Source organism: Cydia pomonella, chromosome 27 (genome assembly GCF_033807575.1).
Source record: "Cydia pomonella isolate Wapato2018A chromosome 27, ilCydPomo1, whole genome shotgun sequence".
NCBI lineage: Eukaryota > Metazoa > Arthropoda > Insecta > Lepidoptera > Tortricidae > Cydia > Cydia pomonella.
This window is the reverse complement of record NC_084729.1, coordinates 1,780,860-1,801,620: the sequence shown is the minus strand read 5'-3', so window position 1 is coordinate 1,801,620 and position 20,761 is coordinate 1,780,860. Positions and strand designations below refer to the sequence as shown.

Here is a 20,761-nt window from a genome sequence, read left to right as displayed (position 1 = left end):
GAATGCTCTGACGTTAATATTTTTTTATTAGAACAAAAGATTAGAAAATAAATTTTTCGAACAAAAGTTATTTGCAATAATCGAATCGAAAAGAAACACACTGTGTTAATCTTTGGCAGTGTTTTTGACAATTTGTTCGAAATATTTGATAATGATGACATTTTTCAAAAGTCAGAAGCTTATTAGTGTCATAAATAAAAAAGATAATTAATCAAAAAGGTCGAAGAAGGTTCCATACTATTCTTGTAGGATATTACCTTAGGAGCTATTAACACATACCATAAAAAATGGTAATTTATTAATTTCTTCGAAACCGCTACACCGGCTGTTATGATACTTTGTACACTGGTTCTAAATACCCTAATGCATATGTACATTTCGGCTTTGTCCAATGGCTAGGGACACACTGTATCAGATGTCGAGTATAAAACGGCCTAGGTACAATAATATAATGTATTTGTACACATACAGACTAGATTCGGTAATCTACAACCAGGTACCCGTACGGAATTCCTGCAATGTGTTTATTTAAAAGGTCCATTTTAAAATGTGACTTAACGATTGCTTTGTTTTGGAAATTATGAGTGTTCAGTACCCCTAGTGTAACTTTGATCGACATCATAACGTGACGAACGCGTTTGCGTTAAGTCTCATTTTGTATAGGATTTTGAGTTTCCAAAACGTCCCGCTTGGCGCTAGGGATTGCAATCCGGTCCGGCGGATCCGGTAATCCGGCCGGATCCGGCACTTTTCAGGAGCTACCGGATCCGGTAAAAATCACCGGATCCGGACCGGATCCGGTCAAATAAAAAAACGCCTAAATACAGCACGCACTGTGCGGTTTAGATGAGGAAAAGGCGACGGATGAGAGGTATGAACTTGAACAGAGCATAAAACGAATGAAAAAGTTTAAATTTAGTTAAATAAAAATATATTTATTATGACGATGACTGGGAACAGAAGTTGCCTTTCATGTTGGTGGCACGATACGACGATTACATAAATACTGTAATAGAAGGAAAAATTAAACGATGGAGATGCCATGGAAAGCATTTGTAATTTATGCTAAAGAGAAGAAAAGAGTGTCATAATGTTGTGTTAGGAGATTAAAGTAAACAAATGAGCAGGATTAAGTCGGCGGTACTCAACCGACTAGAGCTGGGCTAATCAATATGTGTCACATGTGTGAATGAATATAAGATTGTAAGTTTGTATTGAAAATGAATAAATAATAAAAATAAATAATCAATAAAATATGAGCATTATCACACAAATTGACCAAGTCCCACAGTAAGCTCAATAAGGCTTGTGTTGAGGGTACTTAGACAACGATATATATAATATATAAATATTTATAAATACTTAAATACATAGAAAACCCCCATGACTCAGGAACAAATATCCATGCTCATCACATGAATAAATGCCCTTACCAGGATTTGAACCCGGGACCATCAGCTTCGTAGGCAGGGTCACTACCCACTAGGCCAAACCGGTCGGTCATGAATGTATGAAATGAAATGATAACATTGATAATCTTTAGTTTACTTCGATTTTATAATAATAATAATAAATAAGATCAAAAATAAATAAGATAATAATAAATAATAAATATTATAGGACACTAGTACACAAATTGACTAAGTCCCACAGTAAGCTCAATAAGGCTTGTGTTGAGGGTACTTAGACAACGATATATATAATATATAAATATTTATAAATACTTAAATACATAGAAAACACCCATGACTCAGGAACCAATATCCATGCTCATCACACGAATAAATGCCCTTACCTGGATTTGAACCCGGGACCATCGGCTTCGCAGGCAGGGTCACTACCCACTAGGCCAAACTGGTCGTCGTTTTATATATATATATATGATAAAATATTGTTTATTTTCTATTCAAATTTGAGAGAGAATCTTTTGTATTTATAATTTCATCCAATCTTATGCAATTTCCTTAATGGTACATAATGCTACTCTACGTCTAGCCAATTCTTTATTTGATGTACTTTTCTTAAGGAGTCCCTTTCCGCGATGGATTTCAATCCTACACTCTATTATTTTTCGCATGAGATCGTCGTGTCGTGTTCCATTCCCTATAATTTGACCAATATACTTTTCTGTAAATAAAAAAAGGTTTTTTTTTTAAATCATACAGACTACTACTTTCTTGGGCAAAAAATGAGGGAAAATTTAAAATGGTATGGTATGGTAAATAGTAAAATATCTTATTTTCTTACTAGAATGGATGTCAACGTTACAAAGAATTCAATCAATGTAGAGTTACAAAAACTTGTCATTTCAAGGAGTTCCAATTCCCACCCCACATCTCATTACCGGGCTTTGGGAACTGATCAAATTATAATTGTAAACGAAAATTTGAGCACTTGTGAATGGTTATATATAATAAATGACCGATTTCATATTTGGGTTTTTAAGTGATATTGACAAGGTCACACTTTTTACTACTAAGGGTTATTTTATTGTTAAGAAGTTATTTATTAACTTTAAATTATAGATTTAGGAATACATATTACGCAAAAAACTAGAAAAATATGTCATTTAATTAATTTTGATATCCCTATACCAAACCGGATCCGGTCCGGCCGGATCCGGCCGGGTTATGGCCAAAATCCGGCCGGATCCGGCCGGATTGAAAATCAATCCGGTTTGCAATCCCTACTTGGCGCGCTCTTTCGAAATCCAATACAAAATGAGACTAAACGCAAACGCGTACGTCACGTTTGGAAATCGAATTTATTTACACTAGGGGTACTGAAATTCATATTGCTAGACTCGAAATACACGAGTTTTTACCTATACTACTATAGTAAGTGTGTTGCATCTTGTATTCTTAACTTTCACCTTCAGCTTTCGCACGCTCCCGTGTTTGATTTGACACAGTCATGCCAATTTGACACATGCCCAATGACGTTTGACATTGCGTCATGTGTGTTTGGAAAGACATTGTTTATAAGTTACGGAAGATTTCATTTATATCCGTGAAAAGCGTGTTTCAATGAAATATTTTCAGAAAGCGTCACATTTGTTCTTTTTAACTGTAGGTATAAAAATGTATGGCAGGCCGATTGTACAAGTACCTGCTTTCGAAATATTTTGTATAAACTTTTATGTAACTTTTAAGACGAAAGGTTTCGCACCTTTTCATACAAACGTAGTCCCCATTTTCCTCTCTGGATTTTAACATTAGTGAAAATATTTTGACATAATTTGTTGTATATCGACCACGGCCATGCACGTTTGATTTTTTTCGAAAATTTAATTATTATAACAGTTAGGAGCATTAAAAAAAAATTATTGAAACTATTTTTCGCTCATTATTTTCATAGTTTCACAGTCAAAAATTCGAAAAAAGTCAAACGCAGGAGCAAAATCTTTTTTTAATATACATCATTTAATGTAAAAATATTTTCCATAATGTTAGTATTGAGCTTGTGCACAAATCACGCGAGGTTTTTTCGGCTACTTTTTTGACCCTCCCTCCCCCTTGGTGATATTTGGCGAGGTTCTTGACTAATCCCCCCCACCCACGCCACATAACCTCACGTGTATTTTTATTTTATTTTTTCATTCGACCTAATTTTAAGGTAAATAGTATTGTATAGAGTAAATCTTGTTTATACTCGCTATTATGAAGTGCCAAGTGAAGATTTATGTTTCAGGAAACCGAGAAAAAGTATGTGGTTGATATTTTTTCTTAGTTTCGTTCATTATAGAAAAATACAAGCGAGGTCTCCTTATACCCGCCCCCCCCCCCCCCCCTCCCCCAACGTGATCTATCGTGATTTTATCGTTACCCCCTCCCCCCCTATCGAACCTCGCGTGATTTGTGCACAAGCCCTATCCAGAGAGGAAAATGGGGACTACTTTTGTATGGAGTAGTGGCCACATAGAGTTCCCAATGCTGTACAAAATAAATTCAATTTCACCGTATGTCCTAAAAAATCTCTGAGTTACAAAAACATGCAATTTTCGTAATTTACCCGTAAATTACATATTTGTACACGAATTTGTCAAGAGATGGCGCTACCTCTGAGAGAGAACGCGCTAACGATGCAAATTACCGTGTTAGGAAAATATAAACATCTCTATGTAATGTGTTTTTCGCTCCTAATTTAAAAATCGAAAAAATCTAATGTAGACCGTAGGTTTTTAGTTAATATACATCAAATTAGGTAAAAATATTTTCCATAATGTCAATATTCAGAGAGGAAAATGGGGTCTACGTTTGTATGGAGAATCAGCCGTCCCCTTTCTTATTAGTTACTCCTGCGCAAGTTTTAAAGTCAAATAATTACATAACTTGGCTCACTTTCTACCATCTTTGTTTTAACTGCGCGCATGATTGTAATAAGCATAACCATTATTATACATGTTCGGTAAAAACAAATACTCATTCAAGTTTTTGAAGTTTTAAAACTCGTTTTGTTTAAGAATACCGTTATGCAGTTTTTGAATGAATAGGTTAAATGACTGTGACATAAGTTTGTGTGTGTAACTTTTTGTATTTGTTTAGTCTTTAGTTTTGGGATAGTTAAATGAAAATGGGGTTAATCTCGCTGTTCCAGCGCTGGGCCATCATGTTCCAGCGCTGGGCCATCGTATCGAGCAGCCATAACTATCGCATGGCCATCTCGCTGGTCCAGCGCTGGGCCATCGTATCGAGCAGCCATAACCAACGCATGGCCATCTCGCTGGTCCAGCGCTGGGCCATCGTATCGAGCAAGCATAACCATCGCATGGCCATCTCGCTGGTCCAGCGCTGGGCCATCGTGTCGAGCAGCCATAACCATCGCATGGCCATCTCGCTGTTCCAGCGCTGGGCCATCGTGTCGAGCAGCCATAACCATCGCATGGCCATCTCGCTGTTCCAGCGCTGGGCCATCGTGTCGAGCAGCCATAACCATCGCATGGCCATCTCGCTGTTCCAGCGCTGGGCCATCGTGTCGAGCAGCCATAATCATCGCATGGCCATCTCGCTGTTCCAGCGCTGGGCCATCGTATCGAGCAGCCATAACCATCGCATGGCCATCTCGCTGTTCCAGCGCTGGGCCATCGTATCGAGCAGCCATAACCATCGCATGGCCATCTCGCTGTTCCAGCGCTGGGCCATCGTATCGAGCAGCCATAACCATCGCATGGCCATCTCGCTGTTCCAGCGCTGGGCCATCGTATCGAGCAGCCATAACCATCGCATGGCCATCTCGCTGTACCAGCGCTGGGCCATCGTATCGAGCAGCCATAACCATCGCATGGCCATATCGCTGTACCAGCGCTGGGCCATCGTATCGAGCAGCCATAACCATCGCATGGCCATCTCGCTGTTCCAGCGCTGGGCCATCGTGTCGAGCAGCCATAACCATCGCATGGCCATATCGCTGTACCAGCGCTGGGCCATCGTATCGAGCAGCCATAACCATCGCATGGCCATATCGCTGTACCAGCGCTGGGCCATCGTATCGAGCAGCCATAACCATCGCATGGCCATATCGCTGTACCAGCGCTGGGCCATCGTATCGAGCAGCCATAACCATCGCATGGCCATCTCGCTGTTCCAGCGCTGGGCCATCGTGTCGAGGAGCCATCTAGTGGAAACATTCACAACGGTCCAGATCCTCGCTACGCGTCTCACACCGCCCTTCTTTGGAGGAAAAGCAGCCTAAGTTATGTCACCGCACAATAGTATAAAATTTAGACGTCATCTATTTTGTCTTTATCGACGCGATAAGCTTGATCAATGATTAATATACCAGCAATTTAGCGTAACATGTTTCGATTTCGATTTTCATATAAACTATCGTCAGCATGTCGAATTCGGTTTCGAATTTTCGATACGCACCAGTTTATCTGGTTCGATTTCACTCGGAGCGAATCGATTCGGCGCATATGTGTCATAGTCGCCAAACATATCGCTTTTCACTAATTAAGATTGAGTCATTGCCCAGCTGTGTGCATAAATGCATAGTCCTAATTTTGAAAATATTGGACGATCGCTTCTCCAATCAAACGTAGATGGGAGGGAACTCCCTGGATATTGACTGTATGAAAAATATTTGTCCACAATTTATTGAATATTAATCATAGAAATTATGGCCCTCATTTAACTTTTTACGATTTTTGAATGATTATAAGAAGCGAAGCGAAGCGAAAAAAACCAGTTCCACACATTTTTTTAAAAGCTCCTTTATATAATATTTAAAAAGCGGCCAAGTGCGAGTCGGACTCGCGCATGAAGGGTTCCGTACCATTTATGACGTATTAAAAACAATGTACTTACTAGATCTCGTTCAACATTTTACCACTTAGGACACACATTTTACCACTTTGGAAGTGTCTCTCGCGCAAACTATTCAGTTTAGAAAAAAATGATATTCGAAACCTAATATCATTTTTGAAGACCTATCCGTAGATACCCCACACGTATGGGTTTGATGAAAAAAAAAAATATTTTTTATTTTATGACTTATTAAAAAAACTACTTACTAGATCTCGTTCAAACCAATTTTCGGTGGAAGTTTGCATGGTAATGTATATGATATATTTTTTTTAGATTTTTCATTCTGTTATTTTAGAAGTTACGGGGGGGGGGGGGACACACATTTTTTCACTTTGGAAGTGTCTCTCGCGCAAACTATTCAGTTTAGAAAAAAAATATATTAGAAACCTAAATATCATTTTTAAAGACCTATCCATAGATACCCCACACGTATGGGTTTGATGAAAAAAGATTTTTTGAGTTTCAGTTCTGAGTATGGGGAACCCCCAAAATTTATTGTTTTTTTTTCTATTTTTGTGTAAACATCATAATGCGGTTCATAGGATACATCTACTTACCAAGTTTGAACAGTATAGCTTTTATAGTTTCGGAAAAATTGGCTGTGACAGAATCGGACAGACAGACGGACATGACGAATCTATAAGGGTTCCGTTTTTTGCCATTTGGCTACGGAACCCTAAAAAACCGGTCACGCTCCGCTCCGTACAAACTTTGAATTATCTCGTGTAACTATAAAGGCGAAAGACTTTTGATCAGAAGTACCTATACTTATATATCTTGAGTAAAAGTATTATCAATAATGTTAATATCCAGAGGGGAAAATGGGGACTACGTTTGTATGGAAAGGCGGTTTCGGGGCGTCCCCCCCCCCCCTTCGACTTAAAATCTAAAATCGTTTGGCATTTGTTGCCACGTGTGTAGAAGCCTTAAGTCGGAACACTCGGAACCAGCCATACATTTTCTTTAGAAATTCCCTAGCTACAAATTAGACCTGTCATTCTCAAACAAGTCCCATTGAGCTATACAAATACTTTCGCTTAAAACTTGAATAAATGTACGCACGAACATCAAAAACATCTCAACACATTTGCACCTTTCTCGCTTGTGTTAAGGCGAGGAATGTATAGTTATTTTTGACGCTGAAACAGTAGTCATTAATGACTCGACCTTCACAATGAACTTGTGGGAACAATTGTTGAATCCACTTAGTGTTATTGTGGACACGGTAATAATATGCAGTATAATAACTTGCAAATTATACATATAGTCCTCCTCATCGTTTTCGATGACGGCGACCCTAAATAAACAATATGGACGTTGTCTAGCATGAGCCCTAATGTGGCTGGCCAGGCCGAACTTGCTCTTAAATAGGTACTCTATTGCACGCGTGACAATAAAGTTGGCCAGCTGCGTTGAACTTGTACCATTGAATTTGTTAAAGAAGTAGTAAAACAGACAGTCCATTTAGTAAAAACAGACTTTTCTGCCTACAAATTATAAGCCTCCAAGAAGTTCATCATAACTAGCACGAAGTTTTTGCTGCATAAGGTTAATTAATCTTGCTTTACACTCTGTTAGTAAATAATAACCTGTAATCGACATATCAACTTAAATAAATATCCACGTTTTAATTTAATACAATTTTATTTACTTTTTGTTGATCTTAAGTGATTTTCGTAATATACGACAAAAATTCGCCACAAATCATCCAGGGCACTTTTTACAGTATTAGTTATACTGATATTGTTTGTTTCTTTCAAACATTTTCTTGACAGCACGTGTGGAGTTCCAACATCATCTTCAAGCATAGCACCTACTATCACGTTAGCGATTTGGCGACCTCTATCATCTGTGGTTTCATCAACACTTACATATATATATACGCGTCTTTTAATTCGTCTTTAATTTTTTCCATCTCTTCGTTGTATAATTCATTCACGTAAGTCTGCCTCAGCAAACATTCTGAAGGGACCTCAACAGTTTTTTAAAATTTTCCAGATACGTAATCTTCAATAAAATTTTTAAATACAGGAAGCTCTATCTGAGACCACGGTATGTCACAGCTTACTAGAAATTTTGTCAGTTCCAACCTAAAATCTTTTTTGAGAGAAGTGTGTCTTTCCGAGTTAAAATGACGTTTCACAGAAGATTTTGTTTTACAAAAACTAACATTGCACTTTGAGCAAAATAGTTTTGTAACGCGAGCCTCTAACTCGGGATAATCCTGTATAAACAACCCCACAGATTCATCACATGTTATTTTTCTTCGAGGCATTTCAAAAAGCAACCTTTATTTCTATTTAATTATGTCTAAATATCCATGCTCATCACACAAATACATGCCCTTACCAGGATTTGAACCCGGGACCAACAGCTTCGTAGGCAGGGTCACTACCCACTATTAGGCCAAACCGGTCGTCATACTTACTTATATAGATAAATACATACTTAGATCCATAGAAAACATCCATAACTCAGGTTCAAATATTCGTGATAAACACACAAATAAATGCCCTGACCGGAATTCAAACCCAGGGCCTCCTATAGGCAGGGTCACTACCTAAGGCTAGGAAGCCGTTAACAAGTGTGATAGAAACATTGTGTGTGCCACGGGCGGCACATGAATTACAAACTCGTGTTGATTAATCTCTCGCCTTTGCGTTCGGGGCTCAATATACACTCGTTCGTTAATTCTTGTTTACCGCGCAGCTATGCGTTGGAATGAGATAGCAATATCACTTACCCCCTCTAACGCATAAATGCGTCCCTTGGACTGGCCTGCGCTGGGCCATCGTGTAGAGTCCCGGGTACGTCCTTAAACTACGTCCAAAAGAGAGGTATGGGATGGGCATTGTGAGTGTCATCTCGCTTTGTGTGGTAGGGCACAGCCAGTGGATGTCATTCCAGATCTACTTTACAGAAAACCGCAGCCAAATAACACTAGACCCTACTCATAGTGTTGTGTTCCTGCCGGTGAGTAAGGTTGCCAGAGCTCAACGAGGGGAAGGGGGGCTAGGGTCGGCAACGCGCATGTAACTCCTCTGGAGTTGCAGGCGTACATAGGCTACGGAGACTGCTTACCATCAGGCGGGCCGTATGCTTGTTTGCCACCGGCGTAGTATAAAAAAGCGGCCAAGTGCGAGTCGGACTCGCCCATGAAGGGTTCCGTACATTTATGACGTATTAAAAAAACTACTTACTAGACTCGTTCAAACCAATTTTCGGTGGAAGTTTGCATGGTAATGTATATCATATATTTTTTTTAGATTTTTCATTCTGTTATTTTAGAAGTTACAGGGGGGGGGGGGGGGGCACACATTTTTTTCACTTTGGAAGTGTCTCTCGCGCAAACTATTCAGTTTAGAAAAAAATGATATTAGGTACCTAAATATCATTTTTGAAGACCTATCCATAAATATCCCACACTCTTTGGTTGGTGGTTTGATGATTTTTTTTTTTTTTTATTTTATGACGTATTAAAAAAAAACTACTTACTAGATCTCGTTCAAACCAATTTTCGGTGGAAGTTTGCATGGTAATGTATATCATATATTTTTTTTAGATTTTTCATTCGTTTTTTTTTTTTTTTAATTTATTTAGGCAACAAACAGTCTTGTACAAAAAATAATGTAAACATAAGTAATGTGTTAATAGACCTTGAGTGCCCTACCTTAATAATAATAAGTAGCTAGTCTAGGAGCAGTAAGCGGAAAACAAAGTTATCAGTTAGTAACAATAAAGTTATCAGTAACTTGAGTGAATCTGTATTCATTCATCCATGTATATGTATGCACGGGCAGGTTCGTTGATACTCGTACATACATTCTGTTATTTTAGAAGTTACAGGGGGGGGGGACACAATTTTTTTCACTTTGGAAGCGTCTCTCACGCAAACTATTCAGCTTAGAAAAAAATGATATTAGAAACCTAAATATCATTATGGAAGACCTATCCATACATACCCCACACGTATGGATTTGACGAACAAAAAATTTTTTTTTAATTTTATGACGTATTAAAAAAAAACTACTAACTAGATCTCGTTCAAACCAATTTTCGGTGGAAGTTTGCATGGCAATGTATATCATATATTTTTTTTGGATTTTTCATTCTGTTATTTTAGAAGTTACGGGGTGGGGGGGGGCACACATTTTACCACTTTGGAAGTGTCTCTCGCGCAAACTATTCAGTTTAGAAAAAAATGATATTAGAAACCTCAATATCATTTTTAAAGACCTATCCATAGATACCTACCCCACACGTATGGGTTTGATGAAAAAATATTTTTTGAGTTTCAGTTCTAAGTATGGGGAACCCCCAAAATTTATTGTTTTTTTTCTATTTTTGTGTATACATCTTAATGCGGTTCATAGAATACATCTACTTACTAAGTTTGAACAGTATAGCTCTTATAGTTTCGGAAAAAAGTGGCGGTGACATAATCGGACAGACAGACGGACATGACGAATCTATAAGGGTTCCGTTTTTTGCCATTTGGCTACGGAACCCTAAAAAGGAGTAGCCATAATACACAATATATGAACTATGATCTCAAAACTGCTCATACCTATACTGTGGCACAGCCAACCGGTTAGAAGCCGTTCTCGCGGTACATTTCTAAACTTCCGCATCCGACTGATGTTATCTTACATTATATTATTGAAATGACGCTCTTCTATGTATAGTTGGGATAATATTATTTAGAGTCGTTATGATACTACACTTTTTTTTGTATTTTTTTTTGTTTCAGGTAGCAATGTGCCAAAGCGAATAAAAAAAATATGCAAAATTCTCATAAAATGTTCTTGGTATTTTTTTGCACGTTTATGTTCTTCCAGTATTATTATTTCATTTCAATTACCACAAATTTAAAAATAATCCAATTAGAATAGAATAGAATAGAATTTGTTTTATTCATAAACACACAGACAGTAATAGACATACATTTTGACGACCGGTCTGGCCTCGTGGGTAGTGACCCTGCCTATGAAGTGTTCAAATTCTAGTAAGGGCATTTATTCGTGTGATGAGCATGGATATTTGTTCCTGAGTCATGGATGTTTTCTATGTATTTAAGTATTTATAAATATGTATATATTATATATATCGTTGTCTAAGTACCATCAACACAAGCCTTATTGAGCTTACTGTGGGACTTAGTCAATTTGTGTAATAATGTCCTATAATATTTATTTATTATTTATCTAGCCTAACGCATTAAGAGTCAAACCAAGATAAGTTGGCAGCAATTTTGATAGCCCAGACGGTGCACGTGTTATTTTAAACGTCAAACATCTATGAAATTATGACGCACACTTGCACAGGCTGGGCTGTCAAAATCGCTGCCAACTTATCTTGGTCTCACTCTACTACGATTCAGGAATGCTACGGGCTAGGCATATCGTATAATGCAAATGGAACTTCACATAAGTTAGTTTGGGTTTGTAAATATACACGAGAAAACAGTAATTATTATGACAAAAGTAAAATTTCGCAACCACACAGAGTCCAATTTACATAAATTTAGAAACAATGCTTTTAACTAGTTCTCACAACGTCGTTAAGTTCCGACTCCATGCTGTGTCTCGAAAGTTGGTGGACATTTTTAACCAACTTTAAGAACCGGCATAGCTTCTTTTAAAGGGGCCCATTGATTACCAGTTCGCCGGACGATATCGGCCTGTCAATATCGGCCTACAAGCCCATCTCCTCGTCACTCCCGCACACAAACTACGCAAATCAGAAAAGTCGATATACATCTCGGGCCCGTCTGTGTATAGTCTGTTCGGAAAGAGAAGCGTCGTGGAATGTATTGGGCCCCATACATTCCACGACTCTTCTCTTTCCGCACAGACTCTATAATATAATGATTTAATAAAAAAAGATGCAACTTCTGCGGTGGTCATCAAAGCTAGATTACGCAAGTGGCTTCTTAATCTTTTATTCCGTAAACGAGTTCTACGAACTCCCTACGATATAATTTCTCTAGACATTACTTGAATGTTTACGAGTAACTGTAATATTTCAGTATGTATATTAAAATCAAATAATATTTCAATTAATTTTAAATTTGATATAGAATATACCTGACATGTAACTTGGCGTTATTAATAAAGTACGGAAGGTGGAGGTAAGGAAATAAATCTCCATGTACCAAAAAGTGTCATCAAAAAACTTTAAATAGGTGGCGCTACAATACCTAGAGTACTTGAACAAAAAATCAAATCATAGACAGCGCACTTCACTCCGTCAATAACGCCTAGGTTCTTAGCTACTCTACTAGCGCTACTCTGGAGGTATTTGGAACTATTATTTATAGCTGACAGCTGGACACTTTTGCAACAGTTCTACCATAAGAGATGCCTCTCCTCTTAATTCCACACTCCATATAATAAAGTATTTGTATTTGTCAGTTCACGATTGTCAAGGGGCCCATTGATTAACAGTCCGCCGGACGATATCGGCCTGTTAGTTGTTCGGTACTGTCAAGTTTTGGTTCAAACTGACAGGCCGATATCGTCCGGCGAACTGGTAATCAGTGGGCTAAGGCTTGTTCTGACTACGCTGGTCATTTAGTCGAGTAGCGAGTATTTTAGTTACTACTTGTCTGAACACCAAACATTTTGTCGTGTAGATTTTTTTTTTTTTTTTTATTCCGAAAAGGTAAGCATTTGACCACAATCTCACCTGATTAGTCAGTGAATCAGTGATTTAGTCGCGTGTATGCCCCGCCCTTGATAAAGTAGGTTGTGTTATTATTAGAGCATCCACTAGCGTGGGCGGGTGCACTTCGCGGGCATATTGATATAATAATTATAATAATAATTCAGCCTATATACGTCCCACTGCTGGGCACAGGCCTCCTCTCATGTGCAAGAGGGTTCAAAATTCAAAATTCAAAAAAAAATTCTGCAAGTAGACCTCAAGGGCTCTTTTACAAGTCAATACAACATTTATAGTAACATCATATAGTGACATGAAAAATACATAACAACATTTATAAAGACAACAGCCAATACCTGGGTAAACATTACATTATAATAATCTTAAAATAAATAATTAATACAATACAATAGAGATGTATAGTCTCTATGGTTAAAAACACATTAAATCTGGAGATGTAAAAGGTCCCCAATGTCAGAGCTCGGGCTATAGTCCCCACGCTAGCCCAATGCGGATTCGGGACTTCACATACACCTTTGAATTTCTTCGCAGATGTGTGCAGGTTTCCTCACGATGTTTTCCTTCACCGAAAAGCTAGTGGTAAATATCAAATGACATTTCGTACATAAGTTCCGAAAAACTCATTGGTACGAGCCAGGATTTGAACCCACGACCTCCGGATTGAAAGTCGGACGTCATATCCACTCGGCTACCACCGCTTCGATATTGATATACGATATACATATATCTAAGGATTGGTCATACGGGCAATAAGAATGGGGCCAGTACAGCGGTGTCACGCACACGAATTCGAGCCAATCGTGCAGTCTAACGCCACAACGCGATTGGTTGGCGAGTTCGCATCCCGCGCGCGATTGGTCGCAACTAGTTGCGTTGGACTACACGATTGGCTCAAATTCGTAAGTGACACCACTGAACTAGCACCATTCTTAGTGCCCGTAAGGCCCGTCCGTTTGATATAGTATGTCAATGTGCGATTGTAGGTAAAATCCGTCACACGTTCCGTCAGTTAGCTTTCTTCATCCGCTCCGTGCGACCACGCCACCTAGCGGACGTCTTTAAGCCTTCAATGAAATCATTATGCGAAATTAACTAAAGATGGACAAAGCGACAACAAAGACCAGAATCACCTTCAATTGTCTATGGAAAGAATGCGAAAATTGTCTATGGCAATGCAACTTCCTGCCGAAACATGTCAATGTCATCTTTTCGTAATGTCACTTTTGTATGTACAGTACAGACGTATAGTTTGGCAATCCATTTTCGTCAGTAGAAAAAGGCAGCAAATTAAAAAAATGTACACGAAGGATGTTTCTCCCATAGAAAATTTGAATTTCGCGTCTTCCAAGCGGCCAAGAACGGCAGTTAAAATGGTATATTTCCACCGTTTACCCATACAAATAGAAAAGGTTTTATTATCGCTTCTTGCGACCTCCATGACGAGTCCGGATGTGGAGTGCGCGAGCAACTATCTCTCGGTGTACTCAATAAACACGCGGCCGCGGGATTATGGAATCAAACATCTGTTCAAAGTTTAATTCCGTTTATTTTATCATTTGGTCCAATTTTTGGGGTTCCATACCCAAAGGGTAAAACGGGACCCTATTACTAAGACTCCGCTGTCCGTCCGTCCGTCTGTCACCAGGCTGTATCTCATGAATCGTGATAGCTAGACAGTTGAAATTTTCACAGATGATGTATTTCTGTTGCCGCTTTAACAACAAATACTAAAAAAGTACGGAACCCTTGGTGGGCGCGTCCGACTCGCATTGGCCGCTTTTTTATTTTCCATCCCTCATACTCTGAAAGAGGGTCATTGTTGTTCTACAAGGTGTGTAAAAAATTTGGCGTTTCTGCACTAGAGCATTTTACTTTCCAAGTATGATTTTTTTTCATTTTTTTACGATAAGCAATTGAAATATGGTTTTAAATGGATTTGTTTTTAACTCTTCATTCCATAAATACTTTTACCTAAATTGTTAATTGAAATGAAAATGCCCTTAAGAAATGCTATGAAAGTTTATTTAGTCATGCTTTTTAGGGTTCCGTATCCAAAGGGTTGACATTTTCACAGGTGATGTATTTCTGTTGCCGCTATAACAACAAATACTAAAAACCCTCGGCGGGCAAGTCCAACTCGCATTTGTCCGGTTTTTTTTAAACACATGCATTTTACTTTCCTCGGGTGAATGGCGTCATTTCAGCCTCGGACTATTGGCGGAGAGCACCAAACTACCTCGACTGAAATGAGTGCCTTTCATCCCTTAGTTAACAATCTGACCTAACACTCTAACTCTGAAATATGGCGTTTATGTATATAGTTGTCATACAATTTATTTTTCAATAAAATGTAAGGAATCAAATGGTACCATTTTTTTTTATCAAAAAAAAAGTTTTTGAGACTTTGGAGCCTTGTATTTTTTTATAATCCCAATATGTCATTTTAAATTCCATCAATTCAATTTCCTTTTTTTATAATGGATGGCTCATTTTCTATCCATTTAGCTTAATTTTGTTATAATATTCAACATGTGTCAAGTACCCAATTCGCAAGCTGAAAGCTACGCAAAATTGAATTTCAACGCGTGCTACTAATATCAACTTTCGCTGTATATATTATAAATTTTTACTTAATTTGTCAAAATGTGTGTGTGTGGTGTGTGTGTAGCGATAGAGGCATATCAGGATCGTAGCAAGTGGAAATCCGTGGTGTCTGCCTACCCTTCCCGGAAATAGGCGTGATTATAATTATGTATGTATGTATGACAGTCAAAATATTTACCTACCACACTCGATGTTACATACATAACATTAAATGTTTGAACAGTCACGGTTACACTCTCAATAAAATGACTGGCTAAATTACATGAAACTTGGTATATACAATAAATAAATAAATAAATATTATAGGACATTATTACACAAATTGACTGAGTCCCACAGTAAGCTCTATAAGGCTTGTGTTGAGGGTACTTAGACAATGATATATATAATATATAAATATTTATAAATACTTAAATACGTAGAAAACACCCATGACTCAGGAACAAATATCCATGCTCATCACACGAATAAATGCCCTTACCAGGATTTGAACCCGGGACCATCAGCTTCGTAGGCAGGGTCACTACCCACAAGCCAAACCGGTCGTCATGATACAATACAAATCCACTTTATAGCACAACCTTAAAATAAAATTTACAAAAAACACAGATGGGATTAGGGAGTATTGCAGTAGCAATGCAATGTTCTGCTGCAGATATTGCAAGCCATGCCTTAATAGTATTTTATACAATCGTGATATAATAGAGAGCTTTAAGCAACGAGGCTTGCTAAGTTGCCTAAGTAAGGTAAGAGATTGGGAAAAAAAAAAAAAAAGTTTATTATACACAATACTTTTTCTACGAGACATCTAAAATAATACTGTTTTACTATTAAACCTAAATAATTAATGAAAAATGGTAAGTATCACAGTAGACAAAAATGTAGTACCAAAGAGACCACGTTTGAATGAATATGCTCATGAAATAGTTACCCCTTGATGTCTTTTCTATGGGAGCGCGGCGGCACATGATTGGCCAAACTTTTTATAGTTGACTACAGCGTATCGAAATTACTATTATAGTTGAGTTGGGAGTCCATACATGAAAAGTACGCAATTATAGTTTGGTATACGAAATCTTAATTCAACCATTACTCGTACAGTCGACTAGTACAAAAAGAAATTCTAACCCGAGAATTCTTATAAACTAATTTCGGGCAGCGTAATAGTGTTTCTTATATTTCCGTTGACATTTTGCTGGGACGTCAGTCTTCCCTGATCAAAGCTGGTGGAACCATGTCTCAGGTGTTTGCCAGCCAGCAGCCAATATTATAGATGACAAGTTTTTTAATAGTATCCGTCGATCCGGTTTGTTTTGAGGATCTAAATGTCCAGATCCCTTTGTTTGGCATAATTATTGAAAGTCATTATGTAATGATAGTCATATTATGATTAGTCATAACTCTGAAACCATTAACTTTTCAGGAATTACCTTAGGTTATCCTATACATAGGTTAGGTTAGGTTTGTTTTAATGGCAATCCTGAAAAGTTACGCGTTTCTGAGAAAAACCAAATTATGGCTAACAAAAATGCGGACAAACATTATGACTTAAAACTGTATGGGCAACAATAGACCCTCTAACGTGTATATGGAACAAATACATAATATAGAAACGACAGTCTGAGAATTATACAAAACGGACAAATCGCCCCTTACTCAGCGATATATGATAAAACTTAATTATTTTGTAGTTGGACATACGACTCAATTTTTAGTATTTAAATTAGGTACTTTTACATTGATATCATACATTGATAATTTTAATATATACTGTAACAACTTTATTCTTTCTTTATTCTTTATTTAATTGTAGCTTTTAAGCTTTAATGTTTATTTTATTATTTTTAGTGACGTAAAATCTGTTATTGACTTTAGTAATAATTATATAATTCAACTATCTAATCATTTAAGGTTAAATAAGACATTGTTAATTGTACCAACATAATTCAATCTTTAGATTTAAGAATATTGCCGTGCCCTACCAGGGCCCATGAAAAACAAGCTATTATATAATACCTATGAAGTCACTACCTACCATAGATGCAATAAATATATTAATATTATCAGGACGTCACGTGAAATCGTCTCGAAGTATGGAAAACAAGAAAATTGCTATTTTGACAATTAAATAAAATTGAATATTTTTTATGTATGTATATAGTTGCTAATTATTTTGCTAAACAATTTATTTTTCAATAAAATGAAGGGGGGTCGAATGTACGCGCTTTGGTTTCACTTTCTAAGTATTAAAAAAATACTTTGAATCTTTGAGATTTTTATATTGTTTAATAATTTCAATTTTTTCTTGTTCAATTTTTTTATGAATTTATTTTATGAACTAGAATCTCAATTGTCTCTGTAAAATGACCGAAGTGCAATATATTTATCGCCGGTTACTATACATACTGTACCCGCATAATACTGACATGACAATGTGGCCTAGAACTCGAATAATTTCTATTGAAATTCTGAAACACAGCTAAACTTCCTTAAGGCTGTGTTTCGACCAGTGATGTGCGTGGGTGCGTTGTCTAAGTACCCTCAACACAAGCCTTATTGAGCTTACTGTGGAACTTAGTCAATTTGTGTAATAATGTCCTATAATATTTTATTTTATTTATTTATTTTTAGGGATGAAAAAAAAGGAATGTGTTTTTAAAAACAAATAGAAAACACACCCCTCGCTACGCATCCTCGCATTTGTCACGTCGAAATGCAGCCATATTGTTGAATATATTATATTTTTCAGGTAGGTGCCAAATTTTGAGCGTTCATAATATAAGGTAACTTAGTTTTTATTTAAGGTTAGGTATATTATATTAGTGTTTTAATGATGAATAATAAGAGATAAATGTGTGTGTATATAATTAAAAATATTGGGCCGTAATAGGTAATTTTTTTTTTTTTATACTACGTCGGTGGCAAACAAGCATACGGCCTGCCTGATGGTAAGCAGTCTCCGTAGCCTATGTACACCTGCAACTCCAGAGGAGTTACATGCGCGTTGCCGACCCTAACCCCACCCCCCTCGTTGAGCTCTGGCAACCTTACTCACCGGCAGGAACACAACACTATGAGTAGGGTCAAGTGTTATTTGGCTGCGGTTTTCTGTAAGGTGGAGGTACTTCCCCAGTTGGGCTCTGCTCTAGATCTGGAATGACATCTGCTGTGCTGTGCCCTACCACACAAGGCGAGATGACATTCACATTGCCCATACCTCTCTTTTGGACGTAGTTTAAGGACATACCCGGGTCCGGACGTAGTTTAAGGACATACCCGGGTCCGGACGTAGTTTAAGGACATACCCGGGTCCGGGACATAATCGAAGTGTGTACAGCGTACACAATAAAACACGTTTAAGGACCATAAAACGGAATATTCTATCGTTTCTGATTTCATATCTACTTGAACATAAACTTTTGAAAAGTTTGAATACAACTTAATATATGTATAGCCGGTCAAACAATTTTGTCAGTAGGAAAAGGTGCGAGTTTCAAATTTAATATGGGACGATAACTCTTCGCTCCTACATTTTTTAAATTTGCTTTTTTCAACTGACGAAAATGTCTCGACAGACTACACTTTCAACCGGAAAACTTGAGGAAATTCCAGGATAATGCATACGATGTTTTAATGAGTAAACCGTTGACTAATTAATTAAATGATCATCGTTTACCATCGCATTGGCCGACACACCACATTGCATTTTAATTACTGCCGTGAGTGGTGTGACATCGTTTAGGCTGCGCTTGGCCGACTTTTTAAGAAAAAACGTCGTAAGCTCTATGACGTCCGGTAATGGAAAACTTTTTAAACAGGGAATAAATGTTTTAAAAGTATATTGCTGTTTATTTAATTAATTATTCCTTATTGTTTAGTAATTATAAGTTTAACTCACCATTTTTCCAATGAAAAGTATCCAAAATCCAGGCACAAAACTATGGTCTTTAAAAAAACACCCACTAATGTCACACACTATGGCGCGCTTGAACTTTTTTAATTGTTTTTTTTTTAACGCGACTGTCTGCCGCGTTCGAGTTCGAATCGAGACTGCGGTGTCAAGATCTCCGCCGAAGAAAGTGGGATGTTGTTTCCCATATGGCAGAGCGGTGTATGAAAACCTGTAGCCAATCTCTTATTGAGACGACCTCAAGTTATTTTCGATCTTATTTTAAATAGAATAAGACATATTTTGTAATCATTTTGATTCAACTTTGTTGTCAGTTGACATTAACACGTCAAGCGGTCAAATGTGAGTCCTAACCTCAAAACTTTAAAGTTGTGAATGATTTGATTCTTATCTTCAGTTTGTTTTCGTGGACGTAAAGCTTGAGACCATCTTCGTCGATTTAAAAGCGATAACGACTCTTAACTATAAGTAGTAAAGGCTTTTTTGCTTTGAAGTTTTTAGTTGTAAACCAGGATATTTTATACGTACATTTTCTCTTTTATTTGTGAGCCGCACCCGTAGCGGATCTGTGAAGAATTTTGCAAATTTACATAAGTGAGTATGAAAGTGAGTCGGTCAGATTACGACATTTTTTAATTCGGGGCGTTGTTGAATGCCGTGGTCTTTGATAAGGTTTCTAAATTTAAAAGCGTGTTAATGTCAGTGGAATATTGACAATCGTTCGGTGATTGGATCGCTTTTCTACACATTAATGTTTGATTTGTGGTGTTGGTAGCGAACTTACCGGCACGAATAGTATTATTTCTATTAACGTGTGCGATATATATATATATATTTAACCCCAACGCAAAAATAAGGGTGTTTTGTGTGACGCCAATGTCTCTCTGTCAGTCTATGGGATCGTAGCTCTTCAACGGATGGACCGATTTCGATGCGGTTTTTAACGTGAGAGCGAGTTTCCTTGCGGTGGTTCTTAGCCATGTTTGATAGAAATCGATCCAGCAGTTTGAAGAGTATAAGCTCTTTTCCAAAATAATCAAAGGCATTTTTGGCATAAAATGTATTTTGTTGGCATATACCGTAGGGGGTATTTTTAAATTTTTAATTCAGTACCTAGTTATGTTTAGTATTAGAAAAAGGGTAAATAAACTTGACGTGTATTTTTATTGAAGAACACTTTTGAAGAAGAAGTCACAGCAAATAATCATATATGATCGTGTACATTATTTTGCTTTCATAAGTAATATAGTCTGTCAAG

General features: G+C 37.4%; 1 protein-coding gene across 2 annotated transcripts in view; it reads right to left on the bottom strand.

The window, feature by feature from the left end:
- Positions 1-20,345, bottom strand: part of LOC133532716 (uncharacterized) — a 65,213-nt gene extending 44,868 nt beyond the window's left edge. For both annotated transcript variants that reach the window (XM_061871487.1, XM_061871488.1), the window contains exon 1: positions 19,492-20,345. In XM_061871487.1, coding sequence (XP_061727471.1) covers positions 19,492-19,494 — 3 coding nt within the window. In that variant the 5' untranslated portion in view covers positions 19,495-20,345. The remainder of the gene's footprint in view (positions 1-19,491) is intronic.
- Positions 20,346-20,761: the final 416 nt, after the last annotated feature.